Here is a 25077-nt window from a genome sequence, read left to right as displayed (position 1 = left end):
ATTGAAGATAGCAGAATTTATTGCCCATGTTATGATTGCAAGAATCGTTATAACAGGTACAAATATCTGAAATTATTCATGTTACTTCATTCTATTCCTCCATCGTTCTTTTTGTGCATGTACAACCTTAACATCTAGTAGTATAATACATTTTCAGTAAACTCTTTTTATCTTCTTAATTGTAAAGATTAAAAAAAACTCAGTTTAACTTATATTAAATGGTTAACATGTAATACATGGAATATTAATGCTTAGAAATTAGTGTTAATTTTTCAACTTTTAAAGTTTATTTGGTGTTTTCTAAAATGAAATATGAGCAATCGTGCATACTTTTGTCATGCTTCATATTTCCTTTTCTTCCTCCCATCTTAAATTTTTGTGCATTCCAGGACTAGACTACTTCATGCAAACTTGTTGTAGCCTCTAAAAGATGTTGAAACTATAAATGCTCGATTAGATTGCTTGGGTTATTTGTTTTATTTATATACATAGTTGCAAGAAAGATGATTACGTGTTAGATGATGAGATTTCTTATTGAAAAGTTTTATTTATTGATTTTTTTAACAGTGTATATTATAAATCATCTTTATAATATGTAATAAGAGTTTTTTTATGTTCAGGATTCTGATGAAGAAGGATTATAGAAGTTATCTTCAGATCACGAGGAGTTATTCTTTAGGTTTTTCTTGTGTAACTTTCATGGGAATAGTAGTTTTTTTCTTATCAAATTAATGATGAATATGTAGATATTTCTATTATTGGATGAATGTTGACATGAAACTTATGTACCGACTAGCTTATAAGTTAAAAAATATTTGAATTTTATTTTATGTATATCACTTTTAATTTATAAAGAGAGTTTTTCCTTTTGTTTTGAAATGATAATTCAATAAATCTGATCTAAATTAATTTGTATAGTAAATGTTCTTTTAAGATTATTAATTTTTGTCACAAATGATGCATTAACAATCAAAACATTAGGGACAACAATTTACTATCTCCACTTCTATTTGAGACGGCATATTACCATCTCAATTTAGTGTCTCTAGTTTTTTCACAAGATAAGACATAACATTTGAAGAAAAAAAAATAACTGTCTTAAGTATTTTTGAGATAATTGAGCAACTGTCTCATCACCGTTTTAAATAGCATTTGAGATAGTACATCTGTCTCAATATTTTTTTGAGATACTTGTATTGGAGACGACTACATTACCATCTCATCACCGTCTCAAAAACATTTTGAGATACTAAATTTACAATTTAAGACATATTTTATTGTGTCTCAAAAAGTGTTTTTTCTAGTAGTGACTGTCAGAAGTTCAGTTGGATATGTGGACCTGCCAATTGACATGAAGACTTGGTGGGTCAAGAGGTTAGTCAACCGACTATAAGTTGGTAAGTGAAGGTAAGTTACTGGAGAAGAGTGACCCAATAAGAACGCGTCCCGGTTGAGGGACAGTAGGCGTTGGTCCAGTTTAGGTCTATTTTGGATCCCTAAATTGAGACCTTGACTATAAGTTGGTAAGTGAAGATAAGTTACTGGAGAAGAGTGACCCAATAAGAACGCGTCCCGGTTGAGGGACAGTAGGCGTTGGTCCAGTTTAGGTCTATTTTGGATCCCTAAATTGAGACCTTGACTAGTTCCTAGTCAAAGAGGATATGAGCTAATTTTATTACTTATTATTATTGTACTAACTTTGTGTTGCAGGCTAGATGTTTTAGTTTTGGACTAACGCATTGTGTAGGGCAAAGAGAGCACAAATGGCCTCAGGTGAACAGTGCTTGAGGTGCCTTCCAGGTGAAGGAAGGTCTGGAAGGCGCCTTCGTACTATCCATAAAAGGTACCCTCAACGCATGAAAGACGTCTTCCAATGGATAAAATTCTGACCTCTTTGGCGATAAGAATCAGCACTTTTGAGGATCAAATTTTACACACTGGAGGTGCCTTCAACCCTATGGAAGGCGCCTTCCACAACTTATAAAAGAAGTGCTTGACCAAACTTCAAAAACAACAAAAATACAAGCTTCTACACATCCGATTGAGGTACTGACTACTCCAGCTTCCTGCTATGACTCTACTACAACGCTGCTACGCTCATCTATCGCTAAGAAGCCACCCAAACATCGAGCTTGAGCCGACCATTTTCGAAAAAGTGTTTGTAACCTTAAAATTCTATACTTGATTATTGCAAAAGAATAAGTGTAGTGTGTTAGCACTTGTTCAAACTTTCTTTGTATCTGATTCTCTCCTTCAGCAGTTTTGGAAGAGATATTTTAGTGGATTACCCATCGATAGGTCTATGAAACTTGGGTCTTAGAGTAGAAGTTACCGAAGGCTCCGAACTAAGTAAAATCGATCGCTTCTGTTTCTGTCTTCTTACTTGATTTTAATTTTTGTATTTTCACAGTGCATTTACTTTGATTTGAAAACAAAAATAAAAGTTTTTCAAGACTACGTGATTCACCCCCTCACGTGTGACATGATCCAACAACAGTTACTAGTAGTTATTATTAGAGGTGTAAATGAGTCAAGTCATTTGTGAGCTATTCATATCTCAGTTCGAAAAAAATTGGTTTGAGTTCATTTGATTAAGTTAACGAGCCAAGCTCGAGCATGATTTCAAGCTCCAAAACATTATTAAACCGAGATCGAGCTTAACCGTATTTGATTTGTGAACTCACAAACATGTTCTTTAAGAGGCTTGCACACGTGTTCTTCCAGGCACCCGGACTCCCTTTTTTTCATCATTCTTCTTTTGTAGTTCAGGAAACAAAAACTATGTTTTATTCTGTAAAATAGAGTTAGCACAATACAACAAATAGGAGTAGTAATTAGATTTTATCTCCTCGAGACTAGGATCTAGTTAAGGTCTCAACTTAGATTTTCAAAGTGGACCTAAGTTGAGCTGACGCCTACAGTTCCCTCAACAGAGAATGCGTCCTCACTAGATCTCTCCTCTAGTTGCTTACCTCTTACTTACCAACTGCAATTGCTTGATTTACCTTTGACCCACCAGGTCTTCCCACCAATTGTTAGGTCCACAGAGCCAACTGGACTTCAGCCGGTTGTTAGGTCACACTAACCCAACCGAATTTTCCGCCTGATATTGGGTCCCGTGGACCTTTCTGAACTTCGTACCGACTATTGGGTCTCGTGGACCTAGCTGGATTTCAACCTAGTGTTAGGTCCTTCAGGCCCGTCAACTTCTGCACACTTGGTAAAATAAGTAGATCATAAAGTACTCTAACTTTAATCCACTTGTCATTTATCAAAACCTAAGTTAAATTATTAGTGCAAATTACACTAACAAATTGGTCCTGTTTTACGAAGAAATATCATGACTTGGAGTGTTAAATATTAAATATTAAAATAAAATATATATAAAAAATGGATAAATTAAACGTAGAACACCAAGTGAGGGCGCTAAATTAAAATTGGATCCGCTTAGAACTAAGTACAATGGGTAGGCGTAGAGATAATAATTACGTTGGTTCAAACTGGGAATGATTTAGAGTTAATTTAGTCAAGTTATGATCGAACTAAATTTAAGATTTAAACGAGTTCGATCAATTTAAAAAGAATTATGATATTTTTGAAAAAAAAAAAATCTCTTTCATTTTGTTCTCCCTTTTCTCCCCATGCACATTATAAGCTCTGTCGTGTAATATGTCATTGCTGATGTAAGAATGCTAAATATTATGAAAAATTGATATCACAAATGATTTTTTTACTTTAGTCATAGATAAAGTTTGGGAATTGACAGATTATTGTTTCAACTATAACTTATGACTAAGATCGAAATTTTCAAATCTAAGTTCATTTTTTGCTCATAAAACTGAAAATTTAGATTTTATATTGTGAAATCAAAATGTACTAATGTTTGAAATTTTTAAAAATTACCTCTCCTACTTTAAAATCCTTGCTACGTAATTGTCCATAGTTATTATAAAGTATAGAAGTTACTATGTAACTGCTATCATATGTTTAGGATTTAGAGTTGACGGTTTAATTTGATTAAAGCGAAATAAAGAATTTTTCATGTTTTAATCAAAATCATTTTATTGTTAGGACACTTAGGGAGCTAGAGGAGGGATGATTAGTTTCAATCACTTCTTTGATGATGATTTATAGTGGAAACTTGAAGCAATTCTAACATCCTTGTTTTACTTGGTATCCACCTCCTTGAGATAACTAATCCAAAGGTCCACTCCCCTCATTCATAGTACACTATGAAAACCTCCTTCTAAGAGACGAAGAAGTCTCATACAAGCAAATACAAGAAATACAACAAGAAATGTAACAAGAACATGGAAATAAACACAATAATGAACAACCTTTGCACGATCTCTTGTTGTTGTGGATTGCCTATTGATACTTGGAAAGTACAACAACACTTATCTCCAAGAAACTACAAGAACTGACAATGAAGAGCGGAGAAGAAGAGATTGCATTTGAATCTTCATGAAAACCTTTATATCGCATGAATTAGGGCTCCCAATTGCCCTTACCCTCAATGATTACCACGTCATATCCGAGCAAATTTAGCTGTCCAAACTTCGCAATAACTCTTTTCTACTTCTCCCAATCGATCACCTGATCGATTCACTTCGGCTGAATCGATTACCTAATCGATTCACCAAGCCTTGTTTCTCACAACAAAGCTCTCAATCGATTGGGCACCTTCCAATCGATTCAATTTCGCAAGAAAGCTTCTCCTAATTGATTTGGAAAGCCACTGTCCACTCGCGTTTTCTTCCAATCGATCACGCTCTCACAAGGAAACTACCGTGTTTCACGAAAAACTCCTCTTAATCAATCAACTGATTGGTCAAGAAACCACTGTTTGTTGCAAACTTCTTCTCCCAATCAATTACCTAATTGATTAGGATTGACCTTGATCGATTGTCCAATCAGTCCGAGCCCTTTCTATTTCATGAAGAAAAGCTACCAATTGATCACCTGATAGATTGGTGCAGCACTTGATCGATTACCCAATCGATCCAAACTCCTTCTGCTTCATAAAGAAAGACTCCCAATTAATCACCTGATCGATTAGCTTTGGTTCAATCGATTTTCCAACCCTAACTTGCTTAACCTAAGTCTAGGATTCCCTTGCCCAACCTTTAGTTAACCATGACCTATTGAGATTTCTTCACCAAGTATTTGGTCAACCTTTTGACCCTCTTGGACTTTCTCTTGTGTCAACTTATTGTTAGACTTCCGATCACCAAGTGCAGTGTTTCTCGACCCACTTGAATTTTTCACTTGCATAACCTCAGTTAAGACTTCCTTTGTCAATGTGCAGTCCTCTTTGACTCACTTGGATTTTCCTTTGCCTAACCACAATTAAGACTTTCCTTTGCTAATATGCGGCCCTCCTTGACCTACTTGAACTTTCTTTTGGCAATGTGTGGTCCTACTTGACTCACTTGGACTTTCCTTTGTTTAACCACAGTTAGAACTTTCATTTACCAATGTACAATCCTCCTTGACTCACTTAGACTTTCCTTTTGCCTAACCCTCGAGTTAGAACTTTACCTTTCCTAACATCCAGTTAGACTTACCCCTTGCCTAACCCTTAATTAGGAATTTTTTTATTACCTAACCTCTAGTTAAGACTTCCCAAAATCAAGTATCTGGTCCTCCATGACCTACGTACTTGACTTCTCTCTAACACATTGTCAAGTATTCGGTCAACTTTGACCTACTTGACTTCTCTCTCACACATTGTTAAGTATCTGGTCAACTTTGATCTACTTGACCTCTTATCACATATCAAACATATTGTATAATATTGAAACTCAAGCTTGAATCCACTTGAGCTTAGTTAAACTGGTCAACCTTGATCCAAGGATAATTACATCAAACAATCTCCCAACATGTATAGCAGTTGTAGAAGCTACTAAATAATTGTTACAATACTACAACAGTATTGTATTAGGTGGTGCATGTTGTAGCAATTACAAAATAGCTTCTATATGTTGTAACAGTTACTCATAACTACTTGCATGTTGTGTTACTGCAATAGGTTACGGGATCGATTTTCAGTGTGCGTGAAATGCATCGCAGATCTCTTAACCCTCATATAAAGGGTTACTATACTTGCATGAAACCCTCTATGATTTACCTCCCATTCAAATCTCATGGGTCAGTCCTGAAGGGGCCCCGAGGTGAAGGTTTTCACCTTTTACTGTAATACAATAGTGTTGTAAATAAACAACAACGTTATAACAACTATTAGTAACTTCTACATATTGTTGTTGGGAATACAATTAAAGTCTTATATTGAAAATACATAGAAAATATCATGAATTTAAAAGATGAATATATTTTCATTGGAAAGAAATATTTTAGGTAGAGCCCAAAAATAAATCTATGAGAGCTTAAGTCCAAAGTGGACAATATCATTATAAAAATATGTGAATTCTTTTTGTATTAACAAGTGGTATTATAGTTATATTCTAGACCAGATTATATGGGAGGTGACTTTAAATGAAATTGAGGGGAGACCAAAAGCAGATCAAGAGTGATAGGATACTTGTGGGGAGATCCGGAACAAGTCAAGAGTGACTAAATACTTGCGGGAGGCCCGGAATAAATCAAGAGTGATTATATACTTGAGGAGAAGTCCGGACCATGAGAGTAATGATGTTTCTTTGTTTGAATGGAAGATTGTTGGGAATACAATCAAAGTTCACATTAAAAATATATGAAAAAAATTATAAATTTAAAAGATGAAAAATGCATTCATTAGAATGAAGACTTTTGAGTAGAACCCAAAAATAAATCTAAGATCTACACAATATCATAATATTTATAGAGCTATATGAATTTTTTTTATGCTAACAATTATAATAACTACCAATAGTTATTACAGTAACCTTGGAATAAAGGGTATTATGGGGTTAAAACATCATATGCAGCACTTTTTGAATTTTTTTATATATATAGATAAATGTCCACTTGATATTTCTTTTAAATTGGGAGTCTTTTGGTTTTTTATTTGTTTTTTTTTTCAATAATGCGTCTCGATAAAATATTTAAATTATTTTAAATATTTCATAGGAAGATTTGCAAAAGTAAAATTGTGAGGCGCTAGATGAGAACGTATCTATATATAGGAAAAATAAAATTTTAAGATAGTTTGAATGAATATTAGTTGAACAAAATTAAAAGGGCGTTTATTATTATTCTTTTCATCGAAAAGGTATTTTAAAAAAATAACATTCTATTATATTTTTCATCTTAAAAAACTCTTAATGAGTATCATTGTCACTATTATAATGTATATGTCCATAATTGCTACAATTTGTTAGAGTAAACCGATTTAGCTTCTTTTTTATCTAACTCGACCAAAGTTCCACACTTATAGCAATTATAGTCTTTTAGTTGATATAATAATATTAAATTAATTTTAATCAAGTTAGATTGACCAGTTAGTAACAATATTTTTGATATATTATAGTGTTTAGTCTTATCAAATTAATATAATGTTAATGGAAAAATGGTTTGAGAAATCTTAACACAGAATCCAAAACTCTATTCAATTTTTAAGAAATAAACATAATAAATAAACATAAAGAAAGCGTACCATTATCCATGTTTTACAATTTATAGATTTCTGAATCTCCCAAGAGTTTTGCCGATGAGATTCAAAACATGATCAGTCTCTTTATAATTTAGGATCATAACCCATATTTATAGAAGCCTAAATTTACTTATTTATAATTTAACCCTTCAACAAATCAAAAATTACACATGATATCCATATTATTATATTCGTAACAATTAAGCCAATCTACATTTGACCACATTGATTTATGACTTATTTAGATGATGACATTAGACATTTATAATTACAATTATGACCTCAAAATTAAAATAATCTCCCACTGGGCCATATGCATAAATTTATAAATGTGTTAACCTTAATGAGCTCAAAACTTTTGTCATCATAGTCATAGGGCTTCCTTAACAATCTCGTCCATTAAATATATAGACATAAGATCAATGCAGTTTTTATTGTATCTTTCACAACTAAACCATCAATGGTTTCATACATCAATATAATCAAATGGCATAGATCAATTATGAATGTGTGACATGAAAATTACGTGTAAGGTGATTTATTCATGTTAATTTTCAACTTATCCTCCTTAACCAAAATGAGATTAAAACTTTAACTTAAGTTATACAAAGTGTAATGAAATAAACATTAAACTTTATATCTGATCAGAAAATCTCTAAATACATAAGTTTCAACAACATAACCAAACATGTATAGAAAACATATATAGTACAAACTTACACTAGATCTAGACTTTACCAAATTTGATAACACTCATATAAGTGATATGCTCATAAAAGATATTGGGTGGTAAACCCTTTGTAAAAGGATTTACTATCATGAAGTTTATGCTTATGAGTTCTATCAAAAATTGACTACTTTGTATTCTTTCTTTCACAACAAGGAACTTGATATTGATGTGTTTCAATTTTATCGAGCTCCTATTATTGTTAGAATACAATATAGTTGATCTATTGTCACAAAATAACTTCAGTGATCTCTCAACCCTTCCCAAAATATGTAGCCAAGAGATAAAAATTTTTAGCCATATTTCATGATTAAATAGCTCATAATATGCTATAAACTCTGCTGCCATGTTGGAAGAAACTGTCAATGTTTGGTACTTCTGCAAGAAATAACTTCGCCAACCAATAAAAAAACATAGTTTGAAGTGGATCTCATGCTATCTTGGCATTCCGCAAAATCAGAGTCAGAATATCAATGATCTCAAGAGTATCTGACCTTTTATATGTGATAATGTGAACATTAATCAATAGTTTTCTTTAAATATCTCATCACCCTCTTTGTTGCTTTCCAATGATTCATTCTTGGGTTGCTTAAATATTATCCCAACACTCCAAAATAATGTTCACAATATCCGAACACGTACAAACTTGAGCATACATAAGACTTCTTATAGTTGAAACATAGAGAATCTTTTGCATTTCTTGAGTCTCGAGGTTTCCTTTTATGCATTATTTAAGACTAAACTTGTCTCCTTTAGTGACCGGGGTGTTACTTGGTTTGTAATCTTGCATGTCAAATCTTTTAAGCACCTTATCGATATAATTCCTTTGCAATAATCCAAGAATGCCTCGAGAATGATCTCGGGATATTTGGATTCCTAGTACAAAAGATGCGTTACCAAGATCTTTCATTTCAAAATATCTAGATAGAAATCTCTTAGTATCATTTAACATACCTATATCGTTTGTGGCAAGCAAAATGTCGTCAACATATAGAACCAGGAATATATGTTTACTCTCACTAAACTTATGATATACACAATCATCTACCATGTTTACTTCATAAATAAATGAGATGATTATTTGATGAAATTTGTGGTACCATTGACGAGAATCTTGCTTTAATCTATAAATGAACTTCTTAAGCTTATAAACCATACTCTTTGGATCTCCTGATACAAAGTATTCTGATAAAGAAAAGATAGGTTTATTATTTGTCATGCATTATTGTTAGTGTCCGATTATTACAGCAATAGTACCACTTGCACATAATATTACTATCCAAAGGCTTGATATTATTGTTGCACTAGGTATCTTTAGCTGAGATTTACCATTTATTTTAATTGATTCAAAATGAGCATGTAATTTATGTTATAATTTTTATGTTCTCTTTTTAGCAACTATTGCTACTATTTTTGCTAACTTAAGTTCATTGTCAAGCCTTAAAGACACAAATTTTAAGGATTAAAAGAAGAATATGTTGGGGTTGCAAGGTTGCAAACATAGTCCCACACTGAAAATATGTGGGAAAGATCATGAGTTTATAAGAGAAAAGATATCTCCATTGACATGAGGCCTTTTGGGTAGAGCCCAAGAGCAAAACTATGAGGTTTTAGTCCCAAAGTGAACAATATCATGTTATTGTGAATATATCTAAATTCTTTTCGATTCTACAATTAGTATCAAAGCTCGGACTGCCAGAAGGTTTAACCGTTGATTGTACACAAGGTTTGATTGAGCCATGTTAGTACAATATTGACCTCAAATAAAGAAAGTGGGGGCTTCTATGTTCGGATCAAGAGGACCAGACACTAGGCAGGAAGTCCTAATAGGTCGGGTGGACCGAGGGCCAAGAAGACCTGATGGGTTGAGGATCGGACGTGGGAAGCCCGTAATCCTTTGTTTGAGGGGGGGGGGGGGGGATTGTTGGGGTTGCAAAGTTGCAAACATATCTTCCACTTATTGGATAGAACAACTCACTAGAATTCGGAAGTGTACTAGAATCTATTTTTTATAGTCAAATTTAGACAATGATCTTCAATTTGTAGATTTCTCAACCTCCCAAGAGTTTTGCAGATGAGATAGAAAACATAATCGTCTTTCTGCAAACTAGGACCATAACCCTTAGAAGTCTAAATTTGCTTATTTCTAATTTGAACTTTCACAAATCAAAAATTGCACGTGGTATCCACATTATTATATTCATAGCAATTAAACCCTTAAGTCAATCTTTAATCTAAATTTAACCACATTGATTTATGTCTTATTTAGATGATGACATTAAACATTTATAATTATAATTATGATCCTAAAATTCTAATAAATTTTATTTTGAATTATAACAATTATAGTTGTTATAACAATGTTAAAATAATAATTGTTTTTTTTATATATTTTTAATGAAAATAATAACAAGAGACATCTTTATAACTTTTTTAAAAAAAAACAATTATTTGTAATTCTCATGACTTTGTAAATCACCATCATGAGCACAAGCCTATGTAAACATGATCTAGTTGCTTTGACATCCGTAGATTTACCATCATATTGATGTAAGAGGGAGAAAAAGTCAAATAAGAGATTGAGGATACTTTCATGTTTTCTTGTTTAAATTAATCAAATTATATTATATCGAATTCATAGTCATCTTGACCATCAAATTGCTTTTTTGTTCATGATATGATTTTTTCCCCTCAATTTGGTTAGTATAAGTGAAAAAGAAAAGGGTATATAATTTAAAAATTAATATACAATTTGGTAATTTAAAAAAGTAGAGTGCCTAATGTAAATATTTAAGAAATTTAAATGTATGATCAGTAAATTATCAATATTTATTTTTTTTTAAAAAAAAAGGGCAGTGTAATATTGTTGTTTTATCGAAGCATAATTGAGGCAGTAGTAAATGCAAGTGGTCAAGACAATATAAATTCATGTGCATCCGCCTAACATTAACTTGTCTACAACTACAAATGATTTAGTAAGAAAATAACATGTCGGTGCTACCTAAAATCTACTAGTTTGGCTGACTTTAATGAATTCAATGAGTGAGAGGAAGTGATAAAAAATATTTTAATAATTCTAATAGTTTTCTTTCATTTGATAAAATTCTTACATTTTCTTTTCAACTTTAATTATATATATATATTTTTAAAGTCAGTTTATCTTAATTAATAGTTATTTAATCTTCTCATAAGTGAGTTAATTTTACATTTAGCATAAGTCAAAAAGTGTAGTTTGATAACACTTGATCGCCATGAGATTGTTACCAAGCAATTAAGATAGTTTCAAAATCATTGTAGCATTGTATTATTGTAGTTTCAAAACCTTAATTAATACTATGAAATCATGATTAGATTGCTGATTTGATCTCAAAATCATAATCAATTGGTCGAGTGGCTATTTGATTATAAAATTATAGATACTCGATGGAGTGATTGTTTGATGGTAAAATCATGATTAGATGTCTAACCTAGTCATAAAATATAATTTCATTAAGACAATATCATTTTAAATGTAATTTTCATAAACTAAATTAATTGTTAATAAATTTCTACCATAATAAAATATATTTTTCAATGATCTAAATTAAGTCAATATCATTTTAATGTCTCAAAACTACTAACCACAATTTTTTCAACCAATTGTCACTCTCAAGGACCACCTCCACCATCAAAGTGAAACACCAAATAATAATAACAAAAAGATTAAATAATATCGATAATAATTTTCTATGACGAGAAGTTTTGTGCTGCGATTGCTCTAATTGAGATATTAATACGTTATATTCATGCCTAGCATAATATGCTAGGCTTATATTAATGATGATGATTAATATGAAAATAAATAATTCATGAAATTAATTTATAATGAATCGTCAAGTGATTAAGAGGTGTTTTTTTTTCTTCTAAAAACATATAGGATATAAAAATCCGCTTATTTGATATAACCAATGATGTCAACATTGTACAACTCACACTTAATAAAAAAAATAATATGAAAAATAAAAACAAGGTTAAGTATTATTTTTAATATTTATAATAAGCTAATTATATATTAATCAGAGGTAATTTGTTTGTGCGCTGATATTTAATGTTCAAAGACTATATTTAAAAATAAAAAACAATAATGTCTAAAAATTCGTAGTTGATTTTATAAAATGTTCAAGAAAAAACAAATTTATAAAATATTTAACTATGTATAATTTAAATTTGAATTCATAACAGTTAAACTAAAATCAAATTAAAATGGCAAAACAGAAGTTTCGAGTCGATGGGCGGTTTCCACGTGGGCCCCATCCACGTCGGCATTACCGGATTCCACACGAAATCGATCGCATCTAATCGTAAAAAGAAAAAGGAAAAAACGAACCCGAAAAAAGAATCTAAGCTTTTTTTTCCCTTCCTTCGGGACGCGTGTCGGCCGCTCGACCACTCGATGGAAATAAATGAATCACGCGCGCGCGGGCGAGTGGGCGAGAGACGGCGACGGCTAACTCCTCCGCGGGCTCCACCACGCCCTTGTTATCCTAATGCCCTTGTACTTTCGTTTATTTACCAACCCACCCGGCCTCCCTTCCCGATTCTCATAAGGGTAGAAATGTACTTTGAACGACGTGATAATGTTCAGCAGTTTTTTTTTCGAAAAAAACCCGACCCGATATATTTCTCACATGTAGCAGTGCGTTACGTTATATAGTTAATGTCGCGCCGATGACGTGTACTTGGATGCAATCGGCGACTTGAGTCGTGACGTGCTCACCGCCAAGTGCGACAATAATTGGGAAGCAGGGAGGAGGGGACCGCTTCTCCACTGAGTCATGTTTCGCCACGTGGATCTATTTGGGCCGCAGGATCTAGACGAGGGACCGCTACGGGACAGGAGGCCTCCGACCGTTAGTGGCCACCGAGGGGCCCACCTCAACCCTGAAGTCTTCCACTAACGGCACGGCACGGGACTGTTTATTAATTATAAATGACGTTTTATAACAAATTACGCAACTTTTTTTTTTAAAAAAAAAGTGTTTTAAAATAATAAAAACATTATCGGTCAGTTACTTATTAAAATACTTTTTAAAGGCCTAAATCTTAACATTTTGAATAAATAAAACTCTATAATTAATTATTAATTATGACCACCAAAAACATGCTTACAGTATTCTTTTTAAAAAATTTATTTTGCCATTTTTAAATTCATCACGATGACTCAAACCAAACTGCATTTGATGAATATAAAATGGCCGATAGCAACCGACATATATATTTAAGTCTCAACCATGAATCTACCTACATAAATTCCTTCGAATATATTTATAAATATATAATTTACATGTGGATGCAAAAGTATTTCATTGATGTGTTGTTGCATTTTAATAGGTTAAATTATTAAATTTCTTATAATTTGCTTGAATAATTTGTTGAGAAAAAAAAATATCATGGTCAACGATAGACTCTATAAACTCCTTTGTCACCATTATTTTCTCAAAAATAAAAAAAAATCCAATACATACGTATATTATTAGATTGCTACCGTAGATAATTTAAAGGATAAGGATTTTTTATCTTTCTAATTACCCGACAGAACCTAACGGTATAATTGGAAAAGGAACAAAGAAAAAACACCTCAAATATTCACAATAAAAATGATTTTTATTTTTAAAAAGGAAAAGACAGAAGACGTGGCCAAGCGGGCGGCGGAGCCGACAAACCAGACACCCCATAAGGTCGGAACACTATCGTTGGACCGCACCTCAGTTTGCCACATGGCATGTTTTTAGCGGCAAGGAGAGCTGCCCTGGTGGTACCCGTGCCTAGTAGAGATGTGGGTGGCAAAGGAGTGCGGCCGCCCCGGCCGCGGAATGCGAAGACGAGGATCAATTTTGAAATATTTATTTATGAAGGAGCGACGTGTAACGGTGGTGCGGGAGAGGCTAGGACCGCCAGATCTGGTGGCGTGAAGGAATTCGACGGTTGGATATGCAAAGTGGGATAATATTATTGTTTGGGGGTAGAAATGTTAAAAATGGTTGTACTGTTGGATTAGGAATTTAATTAAAGAGGGATTTAGGACAAAAGTAAACAAAGAGGTTATTAAGGGCGAGTTTTGGAGGTGTGGCTGGTAGTTTCAACGCTGCCGTCTCCGTTTCCCTCCTCTCCTTCGCTGTTGTGCTTTGGGGAGGAGCGGCGACAACAAGAGGCGGCGGCAGTGGCGGTGGCGGGGCCATCGATGGCGTTCCATAACAATCTCGCGCACGAGCTCGCGATGCCGCAGTACGCGGAGCAGCAGCTGGCGGCCGGCGGTCCGGCGATGCTAAGGACCGCCATGGGTCAGCTCGGCACAGGTCGACCTTCGGCGGCCGGTGCATCGGAGGAGGCAGAAGACGAAACCGAGGACGGAAAGGACTTCGACCGCCTTATGGAGAACGCCGGGAAGCCGGCCTTAGCCGGCGGGAGCGGACCGACTTGGCTTAATAGCGCAATTCTCCAGCAGCACGGGCATGGGCACTACGGGGACGGAAGCTTCCTGCATCTCCAGACCGCGCCTAACGCGTCTGCTTCTCCAGGAGGGCGCGGAGTGGGCGATGGGCAATGGTTCCCCAGGCCGTCGATCCTGCGAGGCGGTGGGGGAGAGGAGGAGGAAGTCCCGGTGTCGAGCGACTCCATCGTGGCCGCGGCGATATCATCGGGCGGCGGGGAAGGGAGCGCCGTGCGGGAGCTCGGAGAGGCGGATGTGCTGCCTCAGGGAGGCAGCGGCGGTGCCGCCTCGGAGGGGACATGGCAGAACGCGAGGTACAAGGCGGAGATACTGACCCACCCCTTGTACGAGCAGCTTCTGTCGGCGCACGTGGCTTGCCTGAGGATCGCTACGCCGGTGGACCAGCTGCCGAGGATCGATGCCCAGCTCGCGCAGTCGCAGCAGGTGGTGTCCAAGTACTCGGCGCTTAGTGGCGGCCAGATGATGGGCGACGACAGGGAGCTTGATCAATTTATGGTACACAGAAAGAGACTTCCTTTTCCCTCCATCCGCCCCTTCTTCGTTTCCAGTTTTAGTTCAGTTTGAGCATTAAAAGCCCTTTTTTTCTGCCTCGTCTTGTTGATTCCATAATTGCTTGCCTGGATTGATCTATCGATTTGCCTTCAGTTTTTCTTCGAATTTAGATAATTTTTGTTTGCTTTTAATATGGGAGTAGGGAACAAACGTTTCCCTTTTTTGTTCTACGTCATAATTTCAGATTTGCTTTAGGTAAGGGAATCCAGGAGCACTCTGTTTACTGAGTCTTCAAACGAGTTTGTCTTTTTCTTTCTTTGGATTTCTTCAGCAGCATTATTGAGCATGACGGAGGCAGAGGTGAGGAGGGCAAGGAATTTTTATCAATTTGCTGCGTCTCTTGTCCCTTCTCTGCCACTCTGTCTGCATCTTCAAATGGACAAATTCTTAACCAGAATTTCTTTTAGAAAGGAAGAGATTTTTCTCCCTTCTTCATGTTATTAATTTCCTTGCTTGCCAAGTTAATATGCTCGTTTGAATCACTTGGTAAGAGAAATGTTGGAGTTGAGATCTAGCATTAGTTCAGATTGCTAAAAAGCAGGGCTTCAAATTCTCTCTTCGAGCTGAATTTTTTTATTGATTTCTTGCACAAAGAAAAAAAGTATCATGCCATATTGCAGTTGAGTGATCATATGAAACTCCTTTCATGTCTTAAGATGACTCTTTCTTCTTGATATATCAGACATAAAACACTTAGCATGAATAAATTTCAGATCTTACTGCAATTTGTATCTGTTTGTCATAATATTTCAGGAAAAATATATGATTCTACTAAACATTATCATTTCATGTTTCTTTCAATATATACTACAAGAAAGTTTCCAATGCGAAGGCCAATATGGATAAGCATTTCTTTCATGTATATGCATTAGCAGATTATTTTTCTTAATTTTCGGTGCATGTATTTTAATGGTTGGATACTGACAGCAATATAGTTTATATTAGTTTAATGGCGGGGGAAGGTCCTTATAAACCATCCCTCATGATTTGGTTTTTGTTTATCTTTCCGTACATGTTTTTGATAGTTGGCTTGTGATCATAGGAGTCTATATATCCATACTGCATCTGTCAATGAATAATTTGCGAAATTGTGATTTGTGAGATCTTCAAGTGTTCATTTTCTATCATATAATTGCTATTATCGTGCACAAGTATGCTTTACTAATGCTTTAACATTTCATTGTTTGTTAGACACATTATGTCTTGCTACTGAGTTCCTTCAAAGAACAACTACAACAGCATGTCCGCATTCATGCTATGGAGGCAGTGATGGCTTGTTGGGAGCTTGAACAATCACTTCAAAGCCTTACAGGTTTCCTTGGCATCTCTGTTTTGAGAAGTTTTACTGAACAATTTATGGTTCGTCATAATCCGAACCCTACTCGTGCGCTAGGCATAATCAGATAGAGTAATTTCATGTTCACCAGTACTGATACCAAACTACTTTGGGCTATGCTGATAAGAACAGTTATTGTGTACCACTTGCTATGATGCTCCCAAGTCAAAATTTTCAATTTATGGTCTACTGGTTTAGTTTCAATTTGGAAGATAGCTAAAATATCTCAGTTTCAATTTGAACCTATACTTACCATATCGATAAACCTAACCACCACCTAACCATGCTCATCCCTAGTATATTGGCGCCAACTTATCTTAAGTAGATCCCTACTTAGCTAAAAGAACCTTAAAGAAAAATGTCCTAGAAGTTGCATAACATTTTAGTATAAAAAATATAACTTGTTTGAATTGTTATCATATTATCATCAAGTGATAATTATCCATATTATTTGGAATAAATTATAGGAATCTTATTCCTCCATTGAACTTTATGCAAAAGCATATTACTTGAAACTTCTCATTGGATCCATCAGAAATGCTTGCTTTATATCGTCAAATAGTCGTACTGTTACTAACTCAGCTCTTAGACAGAGCCACCTGATACATGATTTAAATGTTTATTTAATAAAGCATGCTACTGTGTGATGCTTTTGCGAGTCAAGATTAGTTACTCGCATGCTTTACTGACTAATAATACAATTATGGCCACTCAATAGTAGTGATTCAAAGTTCCTTTTGAAAAATTTTGGGTTGTTGATGGAGAGTATCTAAATATGTCAATGCAATAGGTGTCTCACCTGGTGAAGGCACAGGAGCAACTATGTCTGATGATGAAGATGACCAAGAAGACAGTGATACAAACTTGTTTGATGGGAGTCTAGATGGACAGGACAGCATGGGATTTGGCCCTCTTGTTCCAACAGAGACCGAACGATCCTTGATGGAACGCGTTAGGCAAGAGTTGAAGCATGAGCTGAAACAGGTATATAATGTCAACATTTTGATCTTTCGGATTATGCATCCCAGATTGTGTAGTACTTTGCCAGCTTATATGTAGTCTTTTGATGAATTTTTTTACTATTAGGGCTACAAGGACAAGATTTTAGACATTAGAGAAGAAATTCTCCGAAAGAGAAGAGCCGGGAAACTTCCTGGGGATAGCACTTCCACCCTGAAGGCTTGGTGGCAATCACACTCCAAGTGGCCTTATCCAACGGTGTGCTTGGTGGCATCTATTCTGTTATTATATCTTCCATTCATAACCTTCAACGCCTTAAGATTGTTGTCTTTTTGGTTCCCATAAAAGGAGGACGACAAGACACGATTGGTGCAAGAAACAGGGTTGCAGTTAAAGCAGATCAACAACTGGTTCATCAACCAAAGGAAAAGGAATTGGCACAGCAATCCATCATCGTCAAGCTCTGTGAAAAGCAAGCGGAAGAGGTTCGCGATAAACTACTACTTAAGCACTTGTGATGACTTCTTTCCTACATCTTTCGCACTCAAAACTCGAACACAAATAATGCAGGTGACGACAATGTTTGCTGATTCATAGAACACAATTAGCCAGTGAAAGAAGGACATGACGGCAAAAACAATACTCATATACAATGATGAGAATTTTGCTGGAAAAAAAAATTCTTCCTAGTAGTAAACTGTATTATATTATATATAAGGGAAGCCAATTATAGAACTAGAGGAATGGGTGTTGGTTTCAGGCTTGATATAGATATCATGTTCTTGATTTGGAGTTTGAATCATTAAGTAGCTTTTACATTGATATAGATATATCATGCTTGCTAGAGAGATTGTGTGAAGTGTCTTTCTTTTTTGATTTTTGTATACTTTGAACATGAAGTGTTAGCCTTGATTTTTGTTTTGCATATACATTGAGAACTCGTTGGCAAGAAACACTTGTGAATGTACAGTTTAATAAAGGGCTGCAATGTTTCTTTTTCTTGCTATAGCTTTCTTATGCTGTTTGATTTCAGAAAAGGTCGCAGTGAGTGTTCAGTGAACATTGGGAATGACATGTGGCAAAATAGACTATTCACTCGTTCAAGTGCTTTCGTTAATTCATCCCTAGGTCAATACGGAGAAGGTAAATAATGGATGACTGTTAATCATTAATATAAGTGGTCAAAATATAGAAGAAGACATACTCTGATGTATCGAGTTTTGATTCTAAGATTTCATATGACAATACTTTATATTTTAACTATTGCACTATCCCAAAAGTACGACACTGGGAATTACATGATATGATAGAAGATTACAAGGGAAGCATAGTCAATTGGAGTTTGATAAGCGTTGAAGATGATTTGGAGTCATAGAAGAAGACCTTCACAAAAATCTCACCCTTCATATAAGTTTTATTCCTCACATTTACAGGAAATAAAGCTCTGACTAAATAAACATTCATGATTAAATTTGACGACTCCATAAAAACTTATTTATCTAAATGAAATAAGTTTGAACAATATAAAGTTCGTTTACAATCCTAATAGAAAGGCGAGTTTTGAACTTGAGTATATGACAATAATTTTTAAGGTTTTTAACAATTAAACCAATTGACACCCATAACATTTATGATAAATTATATTTGAATGTATATGAAAAATAAAATAATAAAATAAAGGAGACTAAAGTGAAACTAAGCAAATGTTATATTAAGATAAGAACAAGTTTGTACATATAATTTTAACTAATCATGTTTATGAGAAAATTATAGCTATTTGACTATTTTGAAAGGCACAATGTAGTTGTTCCTAAAAGAGATAAAAGAAATAGTATATAATACATAAATTGAGTTGAAATTAACGAATTACTAGTATAAAAAAATAATAATAAATAAAATTTCTGAGAAACATCTCTTATAGGTTCTTAACTAAAGTTAGATTTATGTCCTTTCCTTACGGGAGCTTAGATATTTGTTCTTAAAAATGTAATTTCATATTCAAAACTCCAACTACTTCCTTCCATAGGTAAGTTTTACTTACAATGCAAAATATCTTATTAGGTAAATTTTACGATGTAAAATATTTTATTAGGCATCTGATCTTTTTCATATAATGAGTCACTACACTAGAATAAAATATTTTTTGTGATTTATTTGTCTATATTTTACTATAGGTCCGACGATATTGGGATGTTTAGAATGAGCAATATCACTTTTTATTTCAATAGTTAAGTTTTATGTAGCTTCTATGGATTGACATAGTTGGTACCTACATGAGTGGTTGCTCTAATAGTTCGTGAGGTAAATTCCTAAAGCGTATAAAATGTTTTGTTGGATGCCCGACCTTTCCTATACAAAGGGCCACTAAGCTAGGGTAAAAATGTCCACCGTGATTGACTTGCCTATATCTTACCATGAGACCAGCGATATTGGACTGCTTAGAGTAAGCTATATCACCTTTTGTTCCAATAGTTAAATTTTATGTGGCTCCCACATGTTGACGCAGTTGGTATCTATATGGATGGTTGCTCTAATACATCACGTGGTCAATTTTAAGCGATACAAAATGCCTCATTGGGTGTCTAACCTCCTCTATACAAAGGGTAGTTTCCCTCGTGATTTACTTGTCTATATTTTGTCATGGAGCTAGTAATATTGGCCCACTTCGAGTGAGTGATATCACCTTTTGCTCCTGTTTTTGTTCGAAAGCGGAGAAGATGGCAAGCTGGGGATGTGACTCAAAATTTGTCAGGGCGAAGACTCTACGTGGTCTCACAACACAAAAGCGTCAGTGCTGGGCTGAGGAAGGGTTCCCGGCATTGGCTTTCTGATGCTCAAGTCAGTTTTCGGTGATATGGAGAATAGTAAGAATGTTGTAGCTAAAGCGTGTAAAATAACGAAGTTGCGCATACCTCTTCCTGTTGATGGGAACCCCACCCCTTTTATATTGTGATTGTAGTGTCTATGCATGCATCTCAAGGCATGCACATGTTTTCCCAAATGTCCTATAAAAAGATAAGTTAAAAAGTATCTCTGACATATTTTATACGAGGAGATACATGGGTGGATCCCGCTATAGATCGATCGACATTCGCTCGGCCGGGACACCTCCGCTCGATTATGCTGACCAGTACAATCTCCCTTTACTTATCTTTTCCATTATCGAAGGGTTGCCCCTCATCCGGACGGACACACTTCTTGCTCAGCAGGGACGGTGGTCGGGGGATGCACTGTTTGTCTCTTACAACTTTATGTTGTCTGCTTAGCCAGGCTGACGGGCGGCACGCTCGAATGAACGAGTCGGGCTAAGAGGATAACATAAGGTTATAAGAGACAAACAGGAAGTGTATCCCCCCGCCACCGTCCCTACCGAGTGAGAGGCGGGTCCGTCCAGATAAGGGGTAGCCCTTCGATAATAGAAAAGATAAGTGAAGGGAGATTGTGTTGGTCAGCACGACCAAGCGGAGGTTCTGATCGAGCGAATGTCTATCAACCTATAACGGGACCCACCAGTGTATCTCCTCGTACTCTTTCAAAGGTTTGTGCCACTAACAACATAGCATGTTTCGTAAGTAAATCATACTTTGGAAGCTTCCAGTCTGTCGCATCAGAGATATATATGTTCGCTTAAGGAAAAGTGTCGAGGATACTTTTGACTTGTCTTTTCAGAAGATGTTTGGAAAAATGTGCACACTCCTTGAGATATGTGCACAAATACTACATGTTGGTGCAATATCCCTAGGTCAAGGTTGACCTGGTTTGACTAAGGTTGAGTTGACTCAAGCTTGAGTCTTGATGTTTTGATTTTGATGTTTGACAATACATGGAGATTGCATGTGCAATGGTACAGTTGGAAAGATTGTTGGCGCAATTCCTCTCTGGTCAATGACTGACCAGTTAGATGTGAAGAAGAGTCAAGTAGGTCAAGGTTGACCGGATACTGGACTCGGAAAGTCCTAACCGGTGGTTAGGCAAGGGAAAATCTCGATGAGTGAAGCCAAGTGAAAGACCTAGTGAGTAAAGGTAGGCAGGGGAAAGTCCTGGTGAGTGAAGTCGGGCAGTGGGAAAATCCTGGTGAGTGGAGCTAGATGAAAACCCTAGTGAATCAAGGTAGGTGAAAGTCTTGGTGAGTGAAGCCAGACAGATGGAAAACCCTAGTGAGTGAAGCTAGGCAGAAGGAAAGACTCGGTGAGTGAAGCCAGACACGTGGAGATCCAGGTGAGTCAAGGTTGGCCGGGCATCTGGTGTTGGGAAGCCCAAGTAGGTCAAAAGATTGACCGGATACTTAGCACAAGGAAATCCAATGGGTCAAGGGTGACCGGATATCTGGTGGAAGTCCAAGTGGGTCATGAAGGACAAGACACTTGGCACGAGACAGTAAGTCCAAGTGGGTCAAGATTGACCGGACACTTGGCATAAGGAGAAAAGTTCAAGTGGGTCAAAGGGTTGACCAGACACTTGGTGAAGAAATCCCAGCAGGTCAAGGTTGACCGAATGCTAGGCATAAGGAGTTCCAACATGTCACAGTTGACCGGATGTTTGAATTGAGGAACCTTGGACTTGAGTTAGGCAAGTCAATGGGGTATCAATCAATCGGTTGATCGATTGAACCGAAACTCAATCTATCAGCCGATCGATTGGGAGAGTGATGCGATAAACAATAACCCAATCGATTGGCCGATTGACTGAGAGCTTATATCGCGCTCACAGAAGCATTCCCAATCGACCAACCGATCGATTGGGAACCGTCAATCGATCGACCGATCGATTGGCAGCTGATTTTCTCGCGCGATCGCAAGGAAGCTTGAATCGATCGGTCAATCGATTCAAGCCTTCGTCCAGAGAGCACAGAGGCACTCTGAATCAATCTATCGATCGATTCAAGCCTCCCTAATCGATCAGCCGGTAGATTGGGATATGACCGTTGCGTAGGTAGTGAGCGATGGACAGCTGGGATGGTGCAGATTTGACGTGGGAATCGATTGGGAGCATGCCTAATCGATTGGGAGCCCTAGGAGCATGAAGTATATAGTCGTTGGCGAGCTTCTTCTCCGCAACTTCTTCCCGATCCTCACGTAATTTTCTCCACATCTCTTCGCCAGTTCTTGAAGGCTCTTAGGGACAAGTGTTGTTGCACTTCCAAGGATTAAGAGGCATACACAAGGTACCAGAGATCAAGCAAGAGAGTATTCTTTATATACAACTTGTATTTTCTTATTGCTTGAGTGTGTTTTGTATTGAAAGATTGTACGAGGCTTCTCCACCTCCTATTGCGACCAAGAAGGAGTGTTTATTTCATAGTGGAGAGAGCGTCGTGTGTAGATCCTTAGATTAGTCATCTCTTTTTGAGGTGGATACCAAGTAAATCCTTTGTGTTAGCATTGTAAGTTTGCTTCAAGTTCATTCCGCTGCAACAACAACATCATCACGAAGTAAGACAACAAGTGCGACGAGCTATTCACCCTCTCCCTCTAGTTACAAATCGACCCTAACACTACAATTGTGGCAAAAAAAAAGTAAATACGCTCGCCCCTAGCGCCTTTGCCAACCCGTCCCAAGGTCAACACGGAGGAGGTAAATCACGGGTGGCTACTAACCTTTAGAATAGTGACTAGCACATAAGGGAGAGACCCTAACACTACAATGACACTATAAAAGGTGGCTCCTATCTACAGGAAGAGGTATGCACAACTTCATTATTTTACACGCTTTAGCTATAACATTCTTATTATTCTCCATATCACCGGAAACTTATTTGAGCGTCAGAGGACCAACACCAGAAATCCCTTCTTGGTCCGACACTGACTTCTAGCCACATCTCCAGCTTGCTATCTTCTTCGCTTTCGGACATGAACAACTCCAATAGTTAAGTTTTATGTGGGTGTTTGACCTCCTCTATGTAAAGGGTCATTGTGTTAGGGCAAAATGCCCTTGTTATTTACTTACATGTATCTTGTTGTGGGGCCGGTGATAATAGACCACTTGGAGAGAATGATATCATATTTTGCTCCAATAGTTAAGTTTTATTTCTCTCCCATGCAAAGGGTAGGGCAAATGCCCCCATGATTTACCTGCTTGTAGGTTGCCATGGGATCGATGATGCTAGATTGTTTGGAGTGAGTAATATTACATTTTGCTCCTATAGTTAAGTTTTATTTGCTCCCGAGGTATGATGCTATGGTAAATGGTAAAATTGAGACGGACTCCCTAAACAACCAAAGTTCTTTAAATCTCAACGATGACACATTATATATGAGGTGTTTGAAAAATTTGTGGCGCTCGATTATTTGTCAAGATTCATGTGTATAACCAGATCAATTACTTTTAAGATTGATAGGATATAAAAAAATAGTTAAGTTTTTGTTCCCTTTTTTCCAAATAGATTAATCATAAAGATATCTAAAAGCAATAAATATTATTTTCTTGAGGATTTATTAGTGAAAGCCCTCCCGTTCTGACCTTTACAATTAAGCCAAATTTTTGAACTCAAGACTTTAGTAACACCTTCAAAAGCAACTCAAACCCTCGGCAAAACCTCCGAAAATACTTACTACGTGAGCTAGCAATCATTCTCATCAAAATGAATTGTGTGATTCTTACATTTTTTTAAAAGAAAAACTCGTAGATATAAATTAGAATCCTCCTAAACTAACAAAAGAAAGAGAAAAAAGAAAAAAAAATCTTTGAAATAAATAAAAAATCTTAGGAAAAAGTTTTATAGGCCCATATAGTTTAAGGATCTAGTGTAAGTATCTATAACATAAAAATATTTGAATTTAAGTCTAGTTTGTTGTTAGTTGTTACTTCAATGGGGACGATATCTTATAAATATTTAGCCCCTACGCATTTGGCCAACAATGATTTTTTTTTAAAAAAAAAATTTAAACATATATATTTACTTAAAAAAAAGTCTTATATTGATTAAATGTCTCAAAATTAGTCATTTTTAGTTTTAATCAAAGGCATTATCTAAATGTATTATTGGAGTGAACAAATGATATAAAATAATCATAGAGTAATTTAAATTATGTGTATAGTATATTTTTTTTTATCAAAATTAAGCTGGGCAAAAATCAAGAAAGTGTCATTTATTTTCTAAAGGTGTCCTACTTTAATTTTTTTTATCAAAAAGATATTTCATCCCACTATTTAGATGTGTATAAATATCTAATTACCTTTTAGTATTGTTATATTCTATCTAAATCTAATTCTAAACCAATCAAGTATACTGTAGCATCAATGAAATCATAGGTGATATATATATATATTATTGTAACAACTACGATTTTATAACTGTTATAACTTGAATATTAGTTGAACAAGTCGAATAGTATTGTAGCAACTACGGTTTTATTCCCGTTATAACATAAATGTTAAGTGAGCAAGTCGAATCTGTATTGCAGTAGTTATGATTTATTTCG

At 35.7% G+C, this 25077-nt stretch overlaps 1 protein-coding gene across 1 annotated transcript; it reads left to right on the top strand.

Moving 5' to 3' along the window:
• The first annotated feature begins 14387 nt into the window (after positions 1-14387).
• Positions 14388-18662, top strand: LOC122055889 (homeobox protein knotted-1-like 13). The gene is made up of 6 exons (XM_042617568.1): positions 14388-15303; positions 16552-16672; positions 17487-17680; positions 17783-17914; positions 18005-18141; positions 18227-18662. The coding sequence occupies exons 1-6, from the start codon at positions 14539-14541 to the stop codon at positions 18228-18230; spliced, it is 1353 nt and encodes a 450-aa protein (XP_042473502.1). The 5' UTR covers positions 14388-14538; the 3' UTR covers positions 18231-18662.
• The last annotated feature ends 6415 nt before the right edge of the window (positions 18663-25077 follow it).

This window comes from Zingiber officinale, chromosome 3B, assembly GCF_018446385.1.
Source record: "Zingiber officinale cultivar Zhangliang chromosome 3B, Zo_v1.1, whole genome shotgun sequence".
Lineage (NCBI taxonomy): Eukaryota > Viridiplantae > Streptophyta > Magnoliopsida > Zingiberales > Zingiberaceae > Zingiber > Zingiber officinale.
The sequence above is the reverse complement of the archived record's forward strand: the minus strand, read 5'-3'. Positions and strand labels throughout refer to the sequence as shown.